The sequence below is a fragment of the Ictalurus furcatus genome, chromosome 8, assembly GCF_023375685.1.
Source record: "Ictalurus furcatus strain D&B chromosome 8, Billie_1.0, whole genome shotgun sequence".
Lineage (NCBI taxonomy): Eukaryota > Metazoa > Chordata > Actinopteri > Siluriformes > Ictaluridae > Ictalurus > Ictalurus furcatus.
In genome coordinates this window covers 21,737,811-21,761,801 of record NC_071262.1, presented here as the reverse complement: position 1 = coordinate 21,761,801, position 23,991 = coordinate 21,737,811, and the positions used below count along the sequence as shown (strand labels likewise).

The following is a 23,991-nucleotide window of genomic DNA, read 5'->3' as shown; positions in this document are numbered from 1 at the left end:
CTTTTGAATTTTCTTTATGTGAATTTCCCTCCAATCTGATGTTCCAAGGAGAGAGATTTACTTTAAGGGCAGTCATTGCTTTCAGAGGAGGCTTAAACCAGGATGCTCTTGGGCATTATGTGGCCTACTACAGGAGGTCTCCATGTGTCTGGGAGATGTATGACTACCTGAGAAGTGGAGTGACAGGAATGTCAGAAAAAAACAAAATGTGCCCACATGCTGTGTTATACACAAAAGACTGATTGCATTGTTTAAATTTACTTTCACAAATTCAAGTATTTTTGTTGTAGGCCACACACCCTCGTTTTCCTACCTCTGCTTGGAGGAGTCATCTCTGCTTTTCTGGAAGTTGGGCTTGATGGTGTTTGCACTCAAGTCTTGGTTTGAAGACAGATAGTGGCATGTCAGTATTAAGTATTTTTAAGTTTATGTTTTTAAAGATCCATTATTTGCGTCAAAGGATGTTTGATAGTACACAGTAATTCGATTTCACAAGTAAAATCATTTTGGCTTAACTCTTAATTCACTGAGTCATAAGTTTCCACATACATACACACATATGTATGCATACATATATGTGTGTGTGTATACACATATACATATGTGTGTGTATGTGTATATATACACATACATATATGTACGTGTGTGTGTGTGTGTATATACACATACATATATGTACGTATATGTATGTGTGTGTGTGTGTGTATATACACACGCACACACACACGCACACACACATACACACACATATGTATATGTGTATACACACACACGGACTATGTATGTATAAACAGAGCTACAGCAAACAGATTATGGTGCGTGTATTTATTTATGTTAAAATTACGACTATTATTCACATAACAACATATACAGTAACAAGTAACAACACTTACCTTGGAGTTCATGTTACATTTCACACATCCTGTGATCCGCTGTGTCCCTTAAAATTTGAAAACGCACAGTGGATAGGTAGCAATGATGTGAATGCGACTATTTAATGTGATTTGTTTTGCCATTTGGATTTTACCTTGTTACTTCAACTGTATTGTTAAAAAAAAGACAGTTGCAAAAACAAAGCTTTTATCGACACAAACCAGGGCAAACGAACCACAAACCATTGAGACTATTTGGGGTGAATCTGGAGCATGTGGGGGGCTGGTGACGTCATCGCCTAGAACTTAATGTCTAATATTTTAAAAACGAAAGTAGCACAAAAAAGCTTTAGTGGCACAAACCAGCACAAACGGAGCACAAACGATTGAGACTATTTTGCCGACGTTTTGCGTTGGGTGAGGGGCCAACTTCACGCAGGTCTTCAACTGCAGTTAATTATTTGTCATGCTATATGTGCAGAGCCGGATAGCATAAGCCTGCTATAAACCGGACTGGACGAGGTCGAAGAAGGGATTAAAATTGGAGGCCGAAACGTGAACAATTTACGGTATACAGACGACACTACCTTGATAGCGGGCACTGAAGAAGGAATGAAGAACCTACTGCGGACAGTTAAAAGAGAGAGCCAGGAAATGGGACTGCTGCTGAACTTCAAGAAGACCAAAGTGATGACCAATGAAAATTACGATCGACGAACCCTTGACCTGGATGGAGACGAAATTGAGGTTATCAACGACTTCAGCCTTCTTGGATCAAATATCAACACGAAGGCAACGACTCTCGAAGAAGTGAAACGAAGAATAGCCATGGGAAAATCAACGATGAAATCATTGGACAGAAGTTTCAAATCGAAGGACATTTCTTTGCCCACAAAGACACGACTCGTTCACAGTCTCATCTTCTCCATTGTAACATATGGCAGCGAGAGCTGGACAGTCAAGAAACAGAACAGAAAAGAATCGACGCCTTCGAAATGTGGTGCTGGAGACAAATCCTGTCAATGCCATAGACAGCCAGACGGACAAATAAATCTATATTGGAGCAAATCAAACCAGACATGTCTCTCGAAGCAAGGATCACCAAACTACGACTTGCCTACTTTGGACACATTGTACGAACAGATCACTCACTGGAGAAGGATGTTATGATGGGACGCATCAAAAGAACAAGAAGAAGAGGAAGACCAGCAACCCGATGGCTCGACACCATCAAGACAACAACGGAGAAGACCTTGGCCCAACTTATCCAACTGGCACATGATCGATCTTCCTGCAGATCGTTCATCCACCAAGTCGCCATGGCTCGGAATCGAGCCTAGGGCCTTTAGCTAACTAACTAACTATACATGCAAATAGACGACTGCTTGAAGCCGTGGGCTGCGTCCCAAACAGCGTACTTACCTACTATATAGTAGCCGAGATACATGTATTTTGCATACTATATATATCTATTTCACCTACTGTATAGTAGGCAAGTACGCATTTTCAGACACAGCCGTGCTCTCTTGTTTGCCGCCAAAACGGTTGAGCACTGCCGTGTGTGTACGTGTCCTGTCGCAAAATGCGGTGAAAACTCCCACATGATGTTAATAGTGTGATTAAGGTGTTTACATGTCTGTAATACACGTCGATAATGCGACTAAAGTAGGAGTACGCCACATGTCTTAATTCGATTTGTGTTTACTTCGAGTATGACTTTAATCGGATTAAGGTAATTAAAAATTGCTGTTTACATGCTAGTTTCTTAATCAGAGTATTGTCTTAATCTGGTTAATATTGGATTATTGTTGTCCATGTAAACTTATCGATTGTTTACTGTGGACACATGTGTATGTTTTGTTTCTGTTCTGTCTCCTCCCTGTTTGGTCATTGGCTGTTGTTTGAGGGTGTGTCTAGATTGGTGTCAGCCGTCAGCACTTAATGATGATTATGTTTGCGATATATATATACCGCTCTCCTCCCAATACACAGTGCGGAGTATTACATTAGATTAGTTAAGTTACGTACCGCGATAGAGAGTTAGATACTGCGATAGTTAGATACATAGTTAGTTCTACAGATAGTTTCGTTTTCTCGATACCACGCTGTTATTTCCCACCTCTCGTTTCCCTGTTCACGTTTCATGTTTAGTGTTTTGACCTCGTTTCTAGTGACCTCGATTTTCGATTCCTGCCTAGCCCAGTATATGCCTGTTTGAGCGCCCGACCATCGCCTGTTTTTGACTACGCCTCTGTTTCACGTTTTGGATTTGTCTGCCTGCCTCCATTAATAAACGTCTTTACCTGCACTTGCTTCCGCCTCTATTACAGTACCGTGACAGGAAACAATAATCAGTACGGGTGTAAGTGTGATGGACAGGGGAGAAAAATTAGTACTCCCTGCCCATGGGATTAAAAAATGGCAGGAGTCTGTAACAAGGAATTCCTGAAGAAATGTTTTGATAACATTAGAAGATTTAGCTTCGGTAGGGGAACATAATAGGACCTACTCATAGTGGTGGTCACACTCTTGACCTGATACTAACATACAGATTAAATATAGAAAATATAGTTGCACTTCTGCAGTGTCAGACCATTATCTCATCTCGTTTAAATTGGGTATTGATCATAATATTTGCACCTTGCCACGCTACCACGTAAAACGTACATTCACGTCAGCTACTGCACCGAGTTTCATCAGTAAGTTCCCAGAGACATCAATTAGATTTGGATCACCGTCTGATCCCATAGAACTCGATCAGGCGACTGAATGCGTAGAGGCAACGCTACACTACACCCTAGATAGGGTGGCTCCACTCAAAAGAAAAATAATTAGTAATAATAAATATGATTTGGGAAATCCCCGAATCGATTCTAATGGGCGTGCTTTACTTGAGAGCATGTAAAAATTATCTGTAGTTCGCCTCTCGTCCTGAAGATGTCACCATCGTTCATGTTTTGAATTTTGAAAACGGTTTTATTTCTTAAACATGTTTCAAGTTGTTAATGAATTTCACTGTTGCACATTTACAATGTTTATATTTTCATTACAGTAATGTACATTGTGCAGTTTGTGCTTACCTTGTGTGCATTGTATGCACATATTTAGGATTTCTTGTTATAATGTTTGTTACTAAATGTAAAAGTAAAAAGTAATTAAACATAATTGTGTGGGCCCTATTGTTAAAGTAAAGGTGTATTTCAGTAACATAGCCAAGTAGGAGGGTTTCAGTTACCAGCATTTATATTAAAACATGGATTCCATATCTGCAAAATTAACATTTTAAATGAAATATTGATAACTAATCGATACTGAATCGAATCAAAACCATATGAATACGAATCGAATTGAATCGTCAAATTGGTTGCAATACCCAGCCCTAATAGCAAGTCTTGCTAGAGGGCTCTGTTAAACTTATTTCCATATTCAGTCAGTGCAGCCAAAGAGCTGTGCAACACTTCATTCTCCATTTCCCCTGAGTATAGATGTTACCTGATGTTTACTTTCCAAGTTAAAAAAATCAGATTATACATACACTTGCAATCGAAATTATTCAACCCCCATTAGAAATCAGGTTTATTGTCAAAATTTACTGCCTTTCAGCTGTTTGCAATGAACAAATGAAACAAAAGCAATTGAAATAGTTCAACACAGTGAATGCATTTGGTTCCCCCAAATTCAACTGAAAATACAACTTAAAATGTTTTCTCAGTTTCATAATAAAACATAATCAATTATTTTCATATTCCATCCATCCATCCATTTTTACTGCTTATCCTTACTGGGTCGCGGAGAACCTGGATCCTATCCCAGGGAGCATGGGGCACAAGGCAGGGGACACTCTGGGGGACACACACCCATTCATATACTACGGACAAATTTGAACATGTCAATCAGCCTACAAAGCATGTCTTTGGACTGGGGGAGGAAACCGGAGTACCTGGATGAAACTCCCGAAGCGCTGGGAACATGCAAACTCCGCACACACAGGACCGTGGCAGGAATTGAACCTTCAATTCTGGAGGTATGAGGCAAACGTGCTAACCACTAAGTCACCGTACTCCCTATTTTCATATTATCTTATCTAAAAAAAAATTTAAAAAAGAATGTCACTACTTATACTCCACTCTTTTGATAACAACTCTGGACATTGAAGTGGAAATGTATTGACTGAAAATCTCTGAACAGACAGGGAGGGATTTGACCAATTAAATCTTTGCTGCAAAAATCATACAAAACATTAAATGTATACAGTATTACAAATATAAGTGTATTAGCAATACACATGAACTTAGTTAAAAAAGCCAATTGGGCTTCCTCCATTTTGCTTCCTTGAAAAATACATTTAATAGTCAATGACTGCCTGAAGTCTGGAGCCCATAGACATCACCAGACGCTGGGGTTCTTTCCTGGTAATGCTCTGCATTTTCTTTATTGCAGTTGCCTTTAGTTCCTGTTTGTTCTTGGGGCATTTTGTCTTTAGTTTTGCCTTCAGCAAATGAAATGCAGCTCAACTGGATTCCACTTCTTAGCCTTAACAATGTATTAGGTTGCTTTCAAAGTATACTTCAGGTCATTGTCCATCTGCACTGTGAAGTGCCATCCAATGGGTTTTGAAGCATTTGGTTGAATCTGAGCAGATAATATAGCCCTGAACACTTCAGAATTCATCCTGAAATACTTCCATTGGCAGCCATACATGCCCACAACATAACATGAGGTGTTATGCTTCAGATCATTAGCAGTTCCTTCCATCCCCCACACTCCTCTCTTCCCATCATTCTTGTTTATTTGTCAAACTCTAATCTGCTCTTACTGATTTTGAAGATTATCACCGGTTTACATCTTGTGGTAAACTCTCTGTCTTCACTTTGCTGAAGTCTTCTCTTGCTTGTTGACTGTGACACAGATACGCCTACCTCCTGGAGATTGTTCTTGATCTGGCCAACTGCTGTGAAGAGGTTTTTCTTCACCTTGGAAATAATTCATTATTTGTCATCTAAAACATTTGGTCTTCCAGGCCTTTTGGTGTTCCTGAGATCACCAGTGCGTTCTTAAGAATGTACAAGTAGTTGATTTGGCCACACCTATTGTTTTTGCAATCTCTCTGATGGGTTTATTTTGATTATTTAGATTTTTCAGCCTAATGATGGCTTGCTTCACTGGCAGTGACAGCTCTGTGGAGCGGGGCTTTTGGCAGCACATATAGAAAATACTGTGATTCCTACAATGTTCACTCGAAAAACAGGATCCAAGTGTTAGTAATTTTACGTATTACAAAGAACCACTACAAACAAAACCAGAACAAGATACAGATGAGAAAAACAAGCTTTAATTAGATCCTACCAATATTCAAATTAACCTTCTTAATATTAACATCCTTAACATTCATTTTGTCTTGTTATCCTATTGTTGGTCATTCGTTCATTTATTGTGATATAATACTGTTTCATTTACCATAAAGAATTTGTCAGTATACAGTATATTTCCTGACTAGTTCTACATTTCTCTAGCTGGCTGTCTCAGCCTGATTCCCATCCTGTATGGTTTGGGTGTGAGTGTGATTCCAAATACAGGAGTGAAATCTGGTTCTCCTGCATCTTCAGGCCAAATGAACCGAAAGCGGCGCAGCATGGTGACCAAGATGAGGAACAGCTCCATGCGAGCCAGACCTTCACCCAGACACACACGAGGCCCTGCACACATAGACACACATTAGCTTACCATGTTAATTCATTATTTACTTATTCCTTTTATGTTAGAGAAGTGTTCTGTGAAGTCAAATCCACAATTGATGTTGAAAGCGCTCGAATAAATCAAGTTTGGATTATTTTTTAACACTATCCTGAGCTCTCACCAGCAGAAAAGGGCATAAATGCCTCAGGCTTCTCAAACTGTCCTTGCTCATTGAGGAAGTTTGATGGGTTGAACTCATGAGGAAACTTCCACTGGCCTTCCTCACTCAGCACTGAGGAGAGGTTAGGGATGATTACAGTTCCCTGAAAAACAGTGAAAGAAAAACGTCAACATGGGTAGCAGGAGGTAAATTTAACCACTGTTTGAAATCATCACCTGTGGGATGCTGTAGCCCATCAGTTCAGTATCTCTTGAGGTACAGTGGAACACACTCAGAGGGACAGTGTTGGCGATGCGCTGAGACTCATGAATCACAGCCTGTGTGTAAGGCATGTTGTGTCTGTCCTCAAAAGATGCATGAGCTTTTCCCTGTAGAACCTCATCAATCTCCTGCTGGCATCTCTCTATTATGAATCAAATGAAATATTAATCAAACTTTTTAAAGTTTATACAGCAGAGTTATAATGATGTGCAATGAAGTAAAGTTTAAACCCTGAATGTCTGGATAAGCCATGAGGTAGAGGAAAGCCGTAAGGAGGGTGTTGGATGTGGTATCAGTCCCAGCTGCATGCAGGTTTAGAATGTATGTTACTAGTTGGTCTTCATCAAAGGAGGACTCATTGTCTCTCTGTTAAAAACAAGACATCCAGTTAGTTTAGAATTTAGCACTTAAATGTAGAATCTTTGGCCATATTACCCCTATTTTATCCATAATTTATGGACTCCCAGTAAAATTTTGCATTGATTATAAAATACTACTAATGACCTACAAAGCACTGAATCACTTCACCCTGCAGTATGTAAAAAATGAAATGTTGGTTTATTATAATTGACCTTTGCCTGCTTTGATCAAAATGTACAGGATGTTTATTAGTACCTAGAATAAATTTGCTTCTAACTCACTTTCTGCTGCTGTGGATGGTCTTACATGGACTCCCTAAAGAGTGCACTTCACAAACACAGTTTAAACTAAAGTCTCCTTTGCTTCAGTTGATGACCTGGACATTGTGTACATACGAACTCCTGCTTAATCACAAAGACTGTCCCTTGCTCATCCCAGGAATCTTATTCATAATCTGCTCATACTTAACATCTTTCAACACAATTAGTACTTCTTGCCTTTACAGCATGTAACTGTAGATGAGCAATGACTTGTAATCCCACTATCTGGTTTCACCCAGAAAAGGATGGGTTCCCTTTAGAGTGATTCCTCTTAAGGGTTCTTTCTCATGGTTTATTCATTATGGATCTAAATCTACATCCAGATGTCTGTATCTTTCTGGAAGATGCTTTGTGACAGTATCTACTGTTAAAAGACCCATACAAATAAAATGGAATGAATTGAACATGAAATATTGGACAGTCAATGAATTACCAGAATAATCATTATACACACACAAACGCATACCTTATCCAGCTCATCCAGATAGCAGTCGACAAAGTCTCTTGGCTCTCCTCGGACTCTTGTTGCCTTGTGTTCTTTGATCATGGTTATTGTCATTTTCTTAAGTAAGAAGTTGTTTTTAAAGACTTTCTTAAAGGGAAGAGGCAGGGATCTCACCAGTGGAAGAGTATCATAGATCTATAAGATAAACAAGAGCTTCTTTTGTTCAAACTGTTCTTTATTAATTAGTGACATTATTGTTTAAACTATTTCTCCAAGTCTGTACTTAGAATTAGCAATAGTCCAAATGCAGGCTGTGATCAGATGATATGATAATGTCTCACCATCGACCAAGGTCCATTAAATATCTTGGTATTTTCAGTAACCATTGAAATATATTTCTTAAGGGTTTCATGGCCATATTCATAGCGAGTGCCAAACAAAACCAGGTAGATGATATTTGATGCTGCATCGTGGAACAATGTCTGAGGATTCAAGATGCTTCCTATGAATAGAAAAGATATATTTATCAATCTATCTTTTTAAATTTTGTTTTAGAATCAAGCAGGAAATCTTCTATTGGACCGCTATCATCAACAGGAACCTGATAAATAAAGTAACATGTTGATACCAGCATGCTTCTCCACTTTTGCAACAAGGTGTTCGATTTCTCCCAGAATCCTGTTCTCCATAGACTGTTTCCCCAAGCCAAAGTTCCTCAAGGTCATGAGTGCAAAGCGCCGATGCTCCTTCCATGCAGGACCATAATCAGCCATTATGACTCCTGTTACATTTTACTCAAGTCAGTAACTCTATTTCAGAGTCAGTGCATGTCAGTACTTATTTGTATGTAAAATAGAATCCTTTTAAAATCACGAAGAAAATTTAGTTATAATGGTTGTTTAGGAAATTATTTGTAATCTCACCTTTTCCTTCAGTTACATGGCTGACAAGCAGGTTTTGTGGGCGTCCTGAAAAGTCTGCAGATTTGGTCACCAGAGCTTCTTTTATAGCCTTCAAACCCTTAAGAACAACAACTGGGTTTCTCCCGAGAAAGAGGCTATAAACGTTCCCATAACGCTCAGCCAACTAAAAATAAACAAGTCTTTATTTATTATGTACATATTTTCAAGGGTCATTTGTACTCTTCTTGAATCCAGATTTAAGATATACTTGTTTAACTTGGCCTATTCATAGTCTTGGGAATTGGGATTATTATAATTATCATTATTATAAAATTATTTTTATGCTGTCTGAACTTCTAGTTGCATAAGATCTAAGGTTGAGATACACCTATGGCCTCACTAGAGGTACTGGCTGATAAAGCTTTGTACATAGATCTGTCCTGCATGCAGTCAAAATAAAATACCAGTGGCATGCAGATTCACAAATGGTTTGGCACTTTAGAAAATGTGGTACCCAGGCACAGTTGCTGAGATAATGGCCATAACTGCATAAGAATGGTTATTGGGAATGGTCACTGGGATTGTTAATGCACATACAAAGGCAAGTTGACTAGATCAAACACCTTTGCCGGAGGCTGTTAAAATGCTCATTTCTAGTTTTGTATAGGTACTGTACTAGGTACAGAAAGATAAAAAGTCCACTCTGTAACAGAGATGCAAAGCTGTAGTGATATATGAGACCTCAAAAAAATCCAAGACTGATAGCCCATGACCCACTGAGACTACTCAGCTGTGTGCCAAACAGAAGAAGGCCAAGCACTCGGCCTCTTCTGTAAAAGTGTTAAATATTAATTTTCATAGTGTCCAGAGATCACTTGTACTACCAAGCAAGTAAATTAATGGATTGCTAAGGGTAAAGGCTGCCACAGGTGCGTTCACACAAGTCAAGGTCCTGACAACGGTACTCTAAAAAAACCTGCAGTCAGTGCCAAAAGATTCACCTCAGGGTCCTTATTGGAATAGTGCAGCTAACTTTGGCATGTACTGTATCACCCAGTTGGACAGAGTCACGCTGACTCCAGCCAAACAGAGGGGAAGGTTATTTCTAAAGGTGGTGACAGTCACCATGAGGCATGGATGTTGGTTGCTGCAGATCCACGCAATTCAAGATTTACTTTTATGGCATTTGCCAGATTCCCTTATCCAGAGCAACTTACCGAAGTGCTTTGTGGTCTATAAACATCCACATGCTAGTTTACGAGGCAGTGCCTCCAGGATTTTGCAATTTTGCAACCAGAGACATGAACGCAAAATCAAGTAAACTCTGCAATATTCGGAGGAGCTTGCCATTTTTCAAAAGTACTGCAGATTTTCCACAGATTTGGGCCAGGACGTGTCATGTGATGTCATCACAACAAGCATTTAGCCAAAACCCTCTTCGATTCACGTACATCAAACATGAGTACAGCTAAAAGGTCTAATTTACCAAAAAATATTACTGCAAATGACAATTTCGTGCAATTGCAATTTCGCTAACATTAGGTTGTTTTCCACAAAAAAAAGGCACAAAAACCTCAAAAAATTGCAAATTTTTATCAGCTGCAAAATCAAGCATTTTTGGCTGCAACAATCACACAAAAAAATGGGACTGGTCAGGAACCTAGAGTCCCATCAATCTAAAACCTGTTGAGGAGATCAGTACAGCATGAGAAAACAGAAGACAAAGGATTTTGAGAGGAACAAACAATCATCCTTCCTGCTGCTTGACCGTACTTAGGCAAAGCTGAACGTTCAGCACTGAATACAGTTCCCCATGGTGTGTCTTACATCAGCCCAGCAAGCAGCACCATATCCACAGTGCCTTCAATTACGGCTGCTCAGGCTAATCACAAAATCTATGGCTGCCCTGCAGAATATTTTGTGTCACCTAAGAGCACCTACGAATCCCAATCTAGCCATTTGATAAAGCTCACCTACTTTTACTCAACGAGGCAATCCATATGCAGTTGATTGCAGTCAATGAATCAGTTCGATTGTGGACCTGCAGCTGTCCATTCTGAACTCAGCTGTGTTGTACGTAGGGATATTTGCCATTTCCTGTTTTCTGCACTATGGCTAATATGAATTTTAAAGTTATTGGTTTAATTCAGTGATTGACATGTGAATCCCACCAGAAACAAAAGAGGGCTACATGTACATAAAACTATAGTACAGAGAAACATTACCTCTAATGCACATGTTTAGAAGACTATTTCAGTGATAAACACATCATTTTGTTTCAGTTATAGCTCCAGTATTACAACAATATAACGGCTTACCATTTCAAAGTCTTTCAGAGGATTTCTGATGTTTAGATGAAGAAGGTTCCCAAATATGGGCATGGGTCGTGGCCCAGGTGGGAAGTTCTTGGGCCTCTGGATCCTGATTAAGAGGAAGAAGAGGTATACGCAAATCCCTACAAGAATTAAGGAGCCCAACATGATGACTGTCGTACCTCTGCTCTACACACTATGCTCATTTGGCTGCTACACCAAGACCTTTCACTGACTCAAACTATGAATCCTATCAATCATTTACACAGTGGTTTACATAAATTCTTAAATAGGTCGTTTGCTTGGACCTAGCTTTGTATATAATGCCACTCTAAAAGAATTTTTTTTGCAAGTTTGAATAGGGATGCACCTGAATTTAGCTAAACTCACAAGAATAAACACAATACAGAATTGTAATTAGTTTTTCCTATATCTAAAAGACTCTTTTGATAACAACTCTGGACACTGAAGTGGAAATGTTTGGTCTGATCATCTCAGAGATGGAGGTCTTTGACACCACCTATAACTTACTCACAAAGCTGTCCTGCCATGATTTCCCTTTTAGGTTAAACATTTACAAACAAAACCAGAACAAAATACAGATGAGAAAAACAAGCTTTAATTAGATCCTACCAATATTCAAATTAACCTTCTCAATATTAACATCCTTAACATTCATTTTGTCTTCTTGTTATCCTATTGTTGGTCATTCGTTCATTTATTGTGATATAATACTGTTTCATTTACCATAAAGAATTTGTCAGTATACAGTATATTTCCTGACTAGTTCTACATTTCTCTAGCTGGCTGTCTCAGCCTGATTCCCATCCTGTATGGTTTGGGTGTAAGTGTGGCTCCAAATACAGGAGTGAAATCTGGTTCTCCTGCATCTACAGGCCAAATGAACCGAAAGCGGCGCAGCAGGGTGACCAAGATGAGGAACAGCTCCATGCGAGCCAGACCTTCACCCAGACACACACGAGGCCCTGCACACATAGACACACATTAGCTTACCATGTTAATTCATTATTTACTTATTCCTTTTATGTAAGAGAAGTGTTCTGTGAAGTCAAATCCACAATTGATGTTGAAAGCGCTCGAATAAATCAGGTTTGGATTATTTTTTAACACTATCCTGAGCTCTCACCAGCAGAAAAGGGCATAAATGCCTCAGGCTTCTCAAACTGTCCTTGCTCATTGAGGAAGTTTGATGGGTTGAACTCATGAGGAAACTTCCACTGGCCTTCCTCACTCAGCACTGAGGAGAGGTTAGGGATGATTACAGTTCCCTGAAAAACAGTGAAAGAAAAACGTCAACATGGGTAGCAGGAGGTAAATTTAACCATTGTTTGAAATCATCACCTGTGGGATGCTGTAGCCCATCAGTTCAGTATCTCTTGAGGTACAGTGGAACACACTCAGAGGGACAGTGTTGGCGATGCGCTGAGACTCATGAATCACAGCCTGTGTGTAAGGCATGTTGTGTCTGTCCTCAAAAGACGCATGAGCTTTTCCCTGTAGAACCTCATCAATCTCCTGCTGGCATCTCTCTAGAAACAATGTGTTTGGTTCTATTATGAATCAAATTAATTATTAACCAAACATTTTAAGGTTTATGCAACAAGACTTATATTTAAGTGCAATGAAGTAGTTTAAAGTTTAAACCCTGAATGTCTGGATAAGCCATGAGGTAGAGGAAAGCCGTAAGGAGGGTGTTGGAGGTGGTATCAGTCCCAGCTACATGCAAGATTAGAATATACATTGTTAGTTGTCCTTCATCAAAGGAGGATCCACTGTCTTTCTGTTAAAGGCAAGACAATCCAGTTAGTACAGAATTCAGCAGCCAGCGTCCTTAATATAGTTTGGTTTCATTCACATTCGATAGACTTCTAGTAAAATGTCACATTGATTACTTGTACAAAAGACTAATACATCAGAACTGCTTCTTTAATCATAAAGACTATCGTGTGCTCACTCCAGGACACTTATTCACAATATACTCATATTTACTATTGTTTCAACACTCTTTGGACTTTTTGTCTTTACATTATACAGCTGTAGAAGATTAATGATTTATAATCTCATCCAGTATCTGAAGCCACCCAGAAAAGGGTGGGTTCCCTTTTGAATCCTTGCCACTATCACCATTGGTTTACTCATTAGGGTTCTAAGTTTACATCCAGATGTCTGTAAAGATGCTTTTTGACAATGGCTTTGGTTAAAAGCCCTATACAACTAACATTTAACTGAATTACATATAAAATGTTGGACATTCCATGAAATGCCAGCACAATCTTTAGCAGTGGTGGCTCAACGGTTAAGGTTCAGAAGGTTGGGGGTCTCTACTCTAGGGGTGCCGTATTATGGCTGACCCTGTAATCTGACCCCAACTTTCTAACAAGTTGGGATATGTGAAGAAAATAAATTCACTGTGCTGTAATGAATATGTGACAAACAAAAGGCTTCTTCTTTTATACCCACACAAACACATACCGTATCCAGCTCATCCAGATAGCAGTCGACAAAGTCTCTTGGCTTTCCTGGGACTCTTGTTGTCCTGTGCTTGTTGATCATGGTCATTGTTGATTTTTTAAGTGTGTAGGTGTTTTTAAAAGCCTTCTTAAAGGGAAGAGGCAGGGATCTCACCAGTGGAAGAGTATCATAGATCTATAAGAATGCAGGAGATTCTGTTGTTTATTATTAAAAAAAAACTGGGACATTAATTCTTTCAGCTTTTTTCTTAAAAACTTACTTAGAATTAGTAATAGTGTAAATGAAGGTAGTGATCAGGTGATAAGATAATGTCTCACCATAGACCAAGGTCCATTAATAATCTTACTAATTTCAGTAAACAGCGTGACATATTGTTTCAGGGTTTTGTCGTCATATTCATAGCGAGTACCAAACAAAACCAGGTAGATGATATTTGATGCTGCATCGTGGAATAAAGTCTGAGGATTCAAGGTGCTTCCTACAAATAGAAAATCAATGTTCATTTTCATTTAAAATGGGGCACGACGTCTTATATTGGACAGCTGTCACCAAAAGGAATTTTATTAATGTTATATGATACCAGAATGCTTTTCCAATTTTGCACCAAGGTGTTCGATTTCTCCCAGAATCCTGTTCTCCATAGACTGTTTCCCCAAGCCAAAGTTCCTCAAGGTCATGAGTGCAAAGCGCCGATGCTCCTTCCATGCAGGACCATAATCAGCCATTATGACTCCTGTTACATTTTACTCAAGTCAGTAACTCTATTTCAGAGTCAGTGCATGTCAGTACTTATTTGTATGTAAAATAAAATCACAAAGAAATTTTATTTATAATGGATGGGTAGGTAATTATTTGTAATCTCACCTTTTCCTTCAGCTATATGGCTGATAAGCAGGTTTTGTGGGCGTCCTGAAAAGTCTGCAGATTTGGTCACCAGAGCTTCTTTTATAGCTTTCAAACCATTAAGAACAACAACTGGGTTTCTTCCGAGATAGAGGCTATAAACGTTCCCATAACGTTCAGCCAACTAAAGAGAATTTTTTTTTTTATTAGAGACATTAAACCATTTTCAATGGTTAGAGGCCAATTTATACCTAGCTAACATCTATGAAACTGTTATTAAATCCAAATTTTTAATTAGCCCTTTTCTTAGTCTCGGGAGTTGAGATTATTATTATTAATATAATACTGTTTATACTGATAGTGTCATACAGTATACTGGTAATACTGGTACTCTAATACTGGCTGATGTAGCTTTGTGCGAAGATCTCTACTGCATGCATCCCCAATAAAAGACCACTGACATGCTGTTTTTCAAAGGGTTTGGCACATTGCGATTGCAGTACACTCGCACAGTTGGTCCTGCTTGTTAATGACATAATGCTCATAACTGCAAGCAATCACTGGGGTTGTTAATGCATGTGAGGAAGCAAGCTGGCTAGCTCAATCACCTTTGGCGCCTACAGGTACTAGCAACAGGTGCTAATACGAAAGCTTCCAATAGGAATCTTGGTGTCATTTTTGACTCCTGTCTCCATTTCTCTGCCAATACAAAAGCTCTGGTCAAAACTTGGTTCTGCAATCTACATAATGCTGGTAAAGCATTGTTATCTTATCAGGACATGGAGACATTAATACAACCCCAATTCTGAACACGTTGTGATAGTATGGAAAATGCAAATAAAAAAGAGGAGTGATTTGTAAATGTACTTTGACTTGTATTCAAACAAAAATATATAAAGACAAGGTATTTGAGGGTTTTACATAATCAACTGCATAGTTTTTTGAAGATAACTTTTTTTTTAAATTGATACATGTAACAGGTTCCAAAAAAGTTGGGACAGGGGCAGTTTAGGACTAATAGCGATGTGACAAGTTGAAATAAGAAGGTGATGTGAAACAGGTGAGGCAATCGTCTAATCATAGTATATAAGGAGCCTCCAAAAAAATGATTAGTCCTTCAAAAGCAAGGATGGATCGAGGATCGCCAATCTTCCAACAGGTGCATCTGCAAATAATCCTGTCCCAACTTTTACGGAATTGGGGTTGTATTCTCTTGTGTCATCACGGCTGGACTACTACAACTCCATGTTTACATGCCTCAATCAGAGTCTAGTATCTCAGCTTCAACTTGTCCAAAATGCAGCTACGCATCTGCTCACCGAAACCAAGCTCAGGGAACACATCACACCTGTCAGTACTCGGTACATGGCCTGAGAGTACCTATCTGAACTGGTCTCCTTGCACAGCAATGAGAGGTCATTGAGGTCATCTGCACAAGGTTTACTATCTCTGCATAGGACTAGGCTGTAATTAAAAGGCTATCATGGTTTTTCATTATACTGTATATTAGCCTTGCCGGCTCAACTGAGCTGTTTATAAAGCTAAAAAGCTTTCTGGGCAGTTTTAATGGTTTGTGTTTAGGGGTGCTTGTGTGTATATTTTAATTACTTTTTAGTTTTTTTTATAATTCATTTGATCCTATTTTAGGGGGTACGATGGCTTAGCACGTTCGTGTCACACCTCTGGGGTAGAGGGTTTGAATCCCACCTCCGCCCTTTGTGTGCGGAGTTTGCATGTTCTCCCAGTGCTTCTGGGGATTCCACCCAGTATTCCGGTCTCCTCCCCCAGTCCAGTTTGATGCAGTGAACATGCCATTACTCTATGAACGAGGTCTTGCATTCAGTATTAATGTTTAATATTAATTTTGTGTTTTTGTTTGCCTTGTCAGATTTTCCAGTACATTTTCTTACATCATTAGTTTTGCTCATAGTAACTGTATTCTTGTTCCAATGCACCAAAGACCCAAATAGAGAAGTTTTCCATTCAAATCTTCAACCACAACAAAAAAAAATTTAAAGCACAGATAAACCATCCCAGTTAAGACATGTTTAGAAGACTATTTCAGTAATAAACACATCACTTTGTTTCAGTTATAGCTCCAGTATTACAACAATGTAACAGCTTACCATTTCAAAGTCTTTCAGAGGATTTCTGATGTTTAGATGAAGAAGGTTCCCAAATATGGGCATGGGTCGTGGCCCAGGTGGGAAGTTCTTGAGCCTCTGGATCCTGATTAAGAGGAAGAAGAGGTATACGCAAATCCCTACAAGAATTAAGGAGCCCAACATGATGACTGTCGTACCTCTGCTCTACACACTATGCTCATTTGGCTGCTACACCAAGACCTTTCACTGACTCAAACTATGAATCCTATCAATCATTTACACAGTGGTTTACATAAATTCTTAAATAGGTCGTTTGCTTGGACCTAGCTTTGTATATAATGCCACTCTAAAAGAATTTTTTTGCAAGTTTGAATAGGGATGCACCTGAATTTAGCTAAACTCACAAGAATAAACACAATACAGAATTGTAATTAGTTTTTCCTATATCTAAAAGACATATGACACTCTTTTGATAACAACTCTGGACACTGAAGTGGAAATGTTTGGTCTGATCATCTCAGACATGAAGGTCTTTGACACCAAATATAACTTACTCACAAAGCTGTCCTGCCATGATTTCCCTGGTAGGTTAAACATTTACAAACAAAACCAGAACAAGATACAGATGAGAAAAACAAGCTTTAATTAGATCCTACCAATATTCAAATTAACCTTCTTAATATTAACATCCTTAACATTCATTTTGTCTTGTTATCCTATTGTTGGTCATTCGTTCATTTATTGTGATATAATACTGTTTCATTTACCATAAAGAATTTGTCAGTATACAGTATATTTCCTGACTAGTTCTACATTTCTCTAGCTGGCTGTCTCAGCCTGATTCCCATCCTGTATGGTTTGGGTGTAAGTGTGACTCCAAATACAGGAGTGAAATCTGGTTCTCCTGCATCTTCAGGCCAAATGAACCGAAAGCGGCGCAGCAGGGTGACCAAGATGAGGAACAGCTCCATGCGAGCCAGACCTTCACCCAGACACACACGAGGCCCTGCACACATAGACACACATTAGCTTACCATGTTAATTCATTATTTACTTATTCCTTTTATGTAAGAGAAGTGTTCTGTGAAGTCAAATCCACAATTGATGTTGAAAGCGCTCGAATAAATCAGGTTTGGATTATTTTTTAACACTATCCTGAGCTCTCACCAGCAGAAAAGGGCATAAATGCCTCAGGCTTCTCAAACTGTCCTTGCTCATTGAGGAAGTTTGATGGGTTGAACTCATGAGGAAACTTCCACTGGCCTTCCTCACTCAGCACTGAGGAGAGGTTAGGGATGATTATAGTTCCCTGAAAAACAGTGAAAGAAAAACGTCAACATGGGTAGCAGGAGGTAAATTTAACCATTGTTTGAAATCATCACCTGTGGGATGCTGTAGCCCATCAGTTCAGTATCTCTTGAGGTACAGTGGAACACACTCAGAGGGACAGTGTTGGCGATGCGCTGAGACTCATGAATCACAGCCTGTGTGTAAGGCATGTTGTGTCTGTCCTCAAAAGACGCATGAGCTTTTCCCTGTAGAACCTCATCAATCTCCTGCTGGCATCTCTCTAGAAACAATGTGTTTGGCTCTATTATGAATCAAATTATTTATTAACCAAACATTTTAAGGTTTATGCAACAAGACTTATATTTAAGTGCAATGAAGTAGTTTAAAGTTTAAACCCTGAATGTCTGGATAAGCCATGAGGTAGAGGAAAGCCGTAAGGAGGGTGTTGGAGGTGGTATCAGTCCCAGCTACATGCAAGATTAGAATATACATTGTTAGTTGTCCTTCATCAAAGGAGGATCCACTGTCTTTCTGTTAAAGGCAAGACAATCCAGTTAGTACAGAATTCAGCAGCCAGCGTCCTTAATATAGTTTGGTTTCATTCACATTCGATAGACTTCTAGTAAAATGTCACACTAATTACTTGTACAAAAGACTAATACATCAGAACTGCTTCTTTAATCATAAAGACTATCGTGTGCTCACTCCAGGACACTTATTCACAATATACTCATATTTACTATTGTTTCAACACTCTTTGGACTTTTTGTCTTTACATTATACAGCTGTAGAAGAGTAATGATTTATAATCTCATCCAGTATCTGAAGCCACCCAGAAAAGGGTGGGTTCCCTTTTGAACCTTGCCACTATCACCATTGGTTTACTCATTAGGGTTTGTTGTTGACCCCGCAAGATAACAGTGAGACCAAGGTCTCTCTAAATTGTTTTGTCTCTCTCCACTTTTGAACCTAATGGTAAATTGGAAAGGCCTCTTTCAGAACCTAATGGTAATGTAGATGAGCTCTTTTTTAACCCTACTGGTATTGATATCATAGTCTTTCTGAAATAGATTGGTTATCTACTGTGTAAATACAGTATAAATACTGGAGCTTGAGCTCCGGGTGTCAGATCACTTCTGAGAATTCTCATCGGTGTGGATCTCGTGTGGTGGAACGGAACCAATAAATCTGGACCCTTGCTTCTTCTCACTCACGGCTGGTGTCTTTTTTTCTATCTCCAACTGGGTTCGGAGATAGATGTGAGTATTTGCTTCTATGTTGAATTTTAAGTGTTTTTGGGTAATAGGCTAAATTTGAGCCAGCAGGTTCTAAGTCTACATCCAGATGTCTGTAAAGATGCTTTTTGACAATGGCTTTGGTTAAAAGCCCTATACAACTAACATTTAACTGAATTACATAGAAAGTTGGGGTCAGATTGCAGGGTCAGCCATGATACGGTACCCCTAGAGTAGAGACCCCCAACCTTCTGAGCAGTAACTCAGAGCCTTAACCATTGAGCCACCACTGCTAAAGATTGTGCTGGCATTTCACGGAATCTCCAACATTTTATAACATGTTGGGATATGCGAAGAAAATCATTTCACTGTGCTGTAATGTATATGTGACAAACAAAAGGCTTCTTCTTTTATACCCACACAAACACATACCGTATCCAGCTCATCCAGATAGCAGTCGACAAAGTCTCTTGGCTTTCCTGGGACTCTTGTTGTCCTGTGATTGTTGATCATGGTCATTGTTGATTTTTTAAGTGTGTAGGTGTTTTTAAAAGTCTTCTTAAAGGGAAGAGGCAGGGATCTCACCAGTGGAAGAGTATCATAGATCTATAAGAATGCAGGAGATTCTGTTGTTTATAATAAAAAAATTGGGACATTAATTCTTTCAGCTTTTTTCTTAAAAACTTACTTAGAATTAGTAATAGTGTAAATGAAGGTAGTGATCAGGTGATAAGATAATGTCTCACCATAGACCAAGGTCCATTAACAATCTTAGTATTTTCAGTAAACAGCACAACATATTGTTTCAGGGTTTTGTCGTCATATTCATAGCGAGTACCAAACAAAACCAGGTAGATGATATTTGATGCTGCATCGTGGAATAAAGTCTGAGGATTCAAGGTGCTTCCTACAAATAGAAAATCAATGTTCATCGGCATTTAAAATGGGGCACGACGTCTTATATTGGACAGCTGTCATCAATAGGAATTTTATTAATGTTATATGATACCAGAATGCTTTTCCAATTTTGCACCAAGGTGTTCGATTTCTCCCACAATCCTGTTCTCCATAGACTGTTTCCCCAAGCCAAAGTTCCTCAAGGTCATGAGTGCAAAGCGCCGATGCTCCTTCCATGCAGGACCATAATCAGCCATTATGACTCCTGTTACATTTTACTCAAGTCAGTAACTCTATTTCAGAGTCAGTGCATGTCAGTACTTATTTGTATGTAAAATAAAATCCTTTTAAAATCACGAAGAAATTTTATTTATAATGGATGGGTAGGTAATTATTTGTAATCTCACCTTTTCCTTCAGCTATATGGCTGATAAGCAGGTTTTGTGGGCGTCCTGAAAAGTCTGCAGATTTGGTCACCAGAGCTTCTTTTATAGCTTTCAAACCATTAAGAACAACAACTGGGTTTCTCCCGAGATAGAGGCTATAAACGTTCCCATACTGATATATGGGACGTTCCCACACTGGTAGTGTCATACAGTATACTGGTAATACTGGTACTCTAATACTGGCTGATGTAGCTTTGTGCGAAGATCTCTACTGCATGCATCCCCAATAAAAGACCACTGACATGCTGTTTTACAAAGGGTTTGGCACATTGCGATTGCAGTACACTCGCACAGTTGGTCCTGCTTGTTAATGACATAATGCTCATAACTGCAAGCAATCACTGGGGTTGTTAATGCATGTGAGGAAGCAAGCTGGCTAGCTTAATCACCTTTGGTGCCTACAGGTACTAGCAACAGGTGCTAATACGAAAGCTTCCAATAGGAATCTTGGTGTCATTTTTGACTCCTGTCTCCATTTCTCTGCCAATACAAAAGCTCTGGTCAAAACTTGGTTCTGCAATCTACATAATGCTGGTAAAGCATTGTTATCTTATCAGGACATGGAGACATTAATACAACCCCAATTCTGAACACGTTGTGATAGTATGGAAAATGCAAATAAAAAAAGAGGAGTGATTTATAAATGTACTTTGACTTGTATTCAAACAAAAATATATAAAGACAAGGTATTTGAGGTTTTACCTAATCAACTGCATAGTTTTTTGAAGATAACTTTTTTTTTAATTGATACATGTAACAGGTTCCAAAAAAGTTGGGACAGGGGCAATTTAGGACTAATAGCGATGTGACAAGTTGAACTAACTCAAACTATGAATCCTATCAATAATTTACACAGTGGTTTATGTGATTGTTGCCCTTTCTGTGTAATGCAGAGTAGTTTCATAATACACTGAACTTAATCATTTATTTTCACATTATTTTATTTTTAAAAAAATGAATGTCCCTACTTGTACGAAGCAGTAACACGACTGAACTCAATTGACTGACCTGAGAACATAACTCCTTAACTTACACTCACTCCTTGCATATGAGGAGAGACTTTTTGAAATAGACGCATTTGCTTGACTCTAGCTTTGTACTCTAATGTCAGTCTAAAAGGTAAATAAGTAGTTCTAACTATACGAGAAAGACAAGGGACACTCTTTTGAAGACAAAACTGGACATTGAAAGAGAAGATTTTTATCTAGCCATATCTGAACAGACAGGGTGGTCTTTGACACTACCTATCACCTACTCATAAGGCTGTCCTGGAACACATTCAACCTTAGCATAACCTCACAGTTCAGCTTTATAGACAACATTGGGAAGCCTGGGTTCCCCTAAAATGTCATCAAAATGCAATGATGAAATGAAATGCTTACCAAAGTGTCTATATTCAGTATTAGTGTTGGTGGAATTCAGCACTTTAGTGAGCCAAATGATCAAATATCTCACTGCATTATAACACTGTTTGTTCATTGATCTCAAACTGTATTTTGTGGACAGCACAAGGTGCATGAGAATCTCCTTTGAAGCCCCTGACACAGCACTGATACTGTATACACTCAGAAGCCGTGCATCTTTGGACATCTCTGGCAGGTTCAATTACAATGTGTTTTAATGGGACGAATGATTAACTCTCATTTAATGCTCACAACAGGTTTTTAACACATCATTTTGAGCCCTGCAGGAAATCATGAGTCTCTGGGGGTTAATGGGAGTGTAGGTGGGTGGGTTTTTGCAAAACATCTCAAGGTTTATTGGATAATTGTTTATTGTAAAATATAGTAGAGACATTGACAAGGTATAAAGATAATTATTACTGCTTGAAGTAACAATTTAGTGCTTCAAACTTTTCTTTCATCAACGAATCCTACAGTTGCAGCAACTACAGCCTTGCAGACTTTTGACACTATAGCTGTCGGTTTATTGAGAAAATCTGCAGAAATGTCACTCCATGCTACCTGAAGCAGGTCCCACAAGTTGGATTGGCTTGACGGGCAATTTTTTTTTCCATACCATCCGGTCAAGCTGCTCCAACAACAGCTCAATAGTTTTGAGATCCTGTGTTTTCTCTGGCCAATCCATTACAAACAGCTGACTGCAGACATTCCAGCTGACTGCTTCTTCCCTAAATAGGTTTTGCATAATTTAGAACAGTTATTTAGGTCATTGTATTGTTGTAGGATGAATTGGCTCCAATGCAAAATGGAGTGATAACCTTCCTTATTCAAGATTCCTTTTACCCTGTACAAATTTGCCACCTTACCAGCACCAAAGCAGCCCCAGACCAGCACATTTCCTCCACCATACACTCCTCCAGAATATTTTCATTTGTTCTGAGCCTTACAAATGTTCTTCTCTGTGATCCAAACACATCAAACATTTTTTTTGTCTGTCCATTAGACTCCCCCCCCCCCCTCCCCCCCATCATCCTTTGACCAGTATCTATGGTCTTTTGGCCATTTAAACTTTTCCTTTTATTGGACAATCGCAGAGATGGCTTTTTCTTTTAAATTTGCCTAGAAGGACAGACTCCTGGAGTTGGCTCTTCACTGTTGACGATGACACTTGTATTTTGCAGGTACTATTTAATAAACCTGCTAGCTGAGGATGTGTGAGCCATCTGTTTCTCAAACTGTGCATGCTGTCAATCATTTACATAGTGGTTTATGGGATTGTTTCCCATTCTGTATAATATGGAATAATTGACGTCAATAAATGACTTTCATATGATCTTAATTTAATTGATCTCAATACTTAGAAAGAAAGATTTTATTTGTCACATACCCAGGGCAGAAAAGTGGTGGTGGTAGTCAGTGATTAAGGTGCTGCGTTGCTAATTAGAAGGTTGGGCCCTTGAGGAAGCAGGGATGTGCAAAGAGAAGAATATTCCTGTACTGTAATGTACTGTATATGTGACAAACAAAGTCTTTCTTTATTTCTTTCTACTTGTACTCCACAGACCAATGATGCAATATTTGTGGCAAATATCAAAGATCTACTAGCATTTTTTGTCTTGTCTCTTCAAACTAATAACTGTAGACTACATGGATGTATGAAACATAACAAGTAACACGACTGAACTCAACTGACTGACCTGAGAACATAACTGCTTAACTACATTCACTACATAGTGGGAGTTCCAGAGGGCGCTGACACCTGTACAACTGCTGCTGTAGCGGCCTTGTTAAAAGAAGCGTTTGGTCTGGAGAAGGAGCCGGTTTCCCAAGCCTGGTGAACGACCACGAGCTGTTGTGTGCATATTCCACTATCACAGTGACTGTGTTGACATTTTACGCCGTGCGAGAGAGATCCAGCGGATTAAAGGGAGGGATTTGACCATCTCCGTT

General features: G+C 39.0%; 3 protein-coding genes across 3 annotated transcripts; all 3 read right to left on the bottom strand.

Moving 5' to 3' along the window:
• Nucleotides 1-6,182: 6,182 nt before the first annotated feature.
• Nucleotides 6,183-11,537, bottom strand: LOC128611714 (cytochrome P450 2D3). Its single transcript, XM_053631453.1, has 9 exons — nt 11,336-11,537; nt 9,039-9,201; nt 8,744-8,896; nt 8,457-8,617; nt 8,137-8,310; nt 7,221-7,356; nt 6,945-7,132; nt 6,730-6,871; nt 6,183-6,568 (listed from the first exon to the last, which is right to left on the bottom strand). Exons 1-9 carry the CDS (start codon nt 11,495-11,497, stop codon nt 6,372-6,374), a joined length of 1,476 nt encoding a protein of 491 aa, XP_053487428.1. The 5' UTR covers nt 11,498-11,537; the 3' UTR covers nt 6,183-6,371.
• A 389-nt stretch (nt 11,538-11,926) lies between these two features.
• LOC128611715 (cytochrome P450 2D15-like) lies at nt 11,927-16,998 on the bottom strand. The gene is made up of 9 exons (XM_053631454.1): nt 16,792-16,998; nt 14,687-14,849; nt 14,403-14,555; nt 14,140-14,300; nt 13,823-13,996; nt 12,995-13,130; nt 12,692-12,879; nt 12,477-12,618; nt 11,927-12,315 (listed from the first exon to the last, which is right to left on the bottom strand). Exons 1-9 carry the CDS (start codon nt 16,951-16,953, stop codon nt 12,119-12,121), a joined length of 1,476 nt encoding a protein of 491 aa, XP_053487429.1. The 5' UTR covers nt 16,954-16,998; the 3' UTR covers nt 11,927-12,118.
• Nucleotides 16,999-17,390: 392 nt separating this feature from the next.
• Nucleotides 17,391-20,801, bottom strand: LOC128611716 (cytochrome P450 2D3-like). The gene is made up of 8 exons (XM_053631455.1): nt 20,600-20,801; nt 20,305-20,457; nt 20,042-20,202; nt 19,728-19,901; nt 18,456-18,591; nt 18,153-18,340; nt 17,938-18,079; nt 17,391-17,776 (listed from the first exon to the last, which is right to left on the bottom strand). Exons 1-8 carry the CDS (start codon nt 20,784-20,786, stop codon nt 17,580-17,582), a joined length of 1,338 nt encoding a protein of 445 aa, XP_053487430.1. The 5' UTR covers nt 20,787-20,801; the 3' UTR covers nt 17,391-17,579.
• Nucleotides 20,802-23,991: the final 3,190 nt, after the last annotated feature.

Bases quoted from the DNA above. Each gene is read 5' to 3' on its own strand.
- LOC128611716 (XM_053631455.1), bottom strand. From the start codon at position 20,786: ATGACACTACCAGTGTGGGAACGTCCCATATATCAGTATGGGAACGTT. The intron at 18,592-19,727 runs GTATGTGTTTGT...TGCCTTTAACAG, and splicing joins ATCTGGATGAGCTGGATACG to AAAGACAGTGGATCCTCCTT. The intron at 18,341-18,455 runs GTTTAAACTTTA...CATTGTTTCTAG, and splicing joins GGCTTATCCAGACATTCAGG to AGAGATGCCAGCAGGAGATT.
- LOC128611714 (XM_053631453.1), bottom strand. From the start codon at position 11,497: ATGTTGGGCTCCTTAATTCTTGTAGGGATTTGCGTATACCTCTTCTTC. The intron at 8,618-8,743 runs GTATCAACATGT...TTCTATTCATAG, and splicing joins AAAAGTGGAGAAGCATGCTG to GAAGCATCTTGAATCCTCAG. The intron at 7,357-8,136 runs GTATGCGTTTGT...TGTTTTTAACAG, and splicing joins ATCTGGATGAGCTGGATAAG to AGAGACAATGAGTCCTCCTT.
- LOC128611715 (XM_053631454.1), bottom strand. From the start codon at position 16,953: ATGTTGGGCTCCTTAATTCTTGTAGGGATTTGCGTATACCTCTTCTTC. The intron at 14,556-14,686 runs GTGAGATTACAA...AAAATGTAACAG, and splicing joins CCATATAGCTGAAGGAAAAG to GAGTCATAATGGCTGATTAT. The intron at 12,316-12,476 runs GTGAGAGCTCAG...CTATGTGTGCAG, and splicing joins ATTTATGCCCTTTTCTGCTG to GGCCTCGTGTGTGTCTGGGT.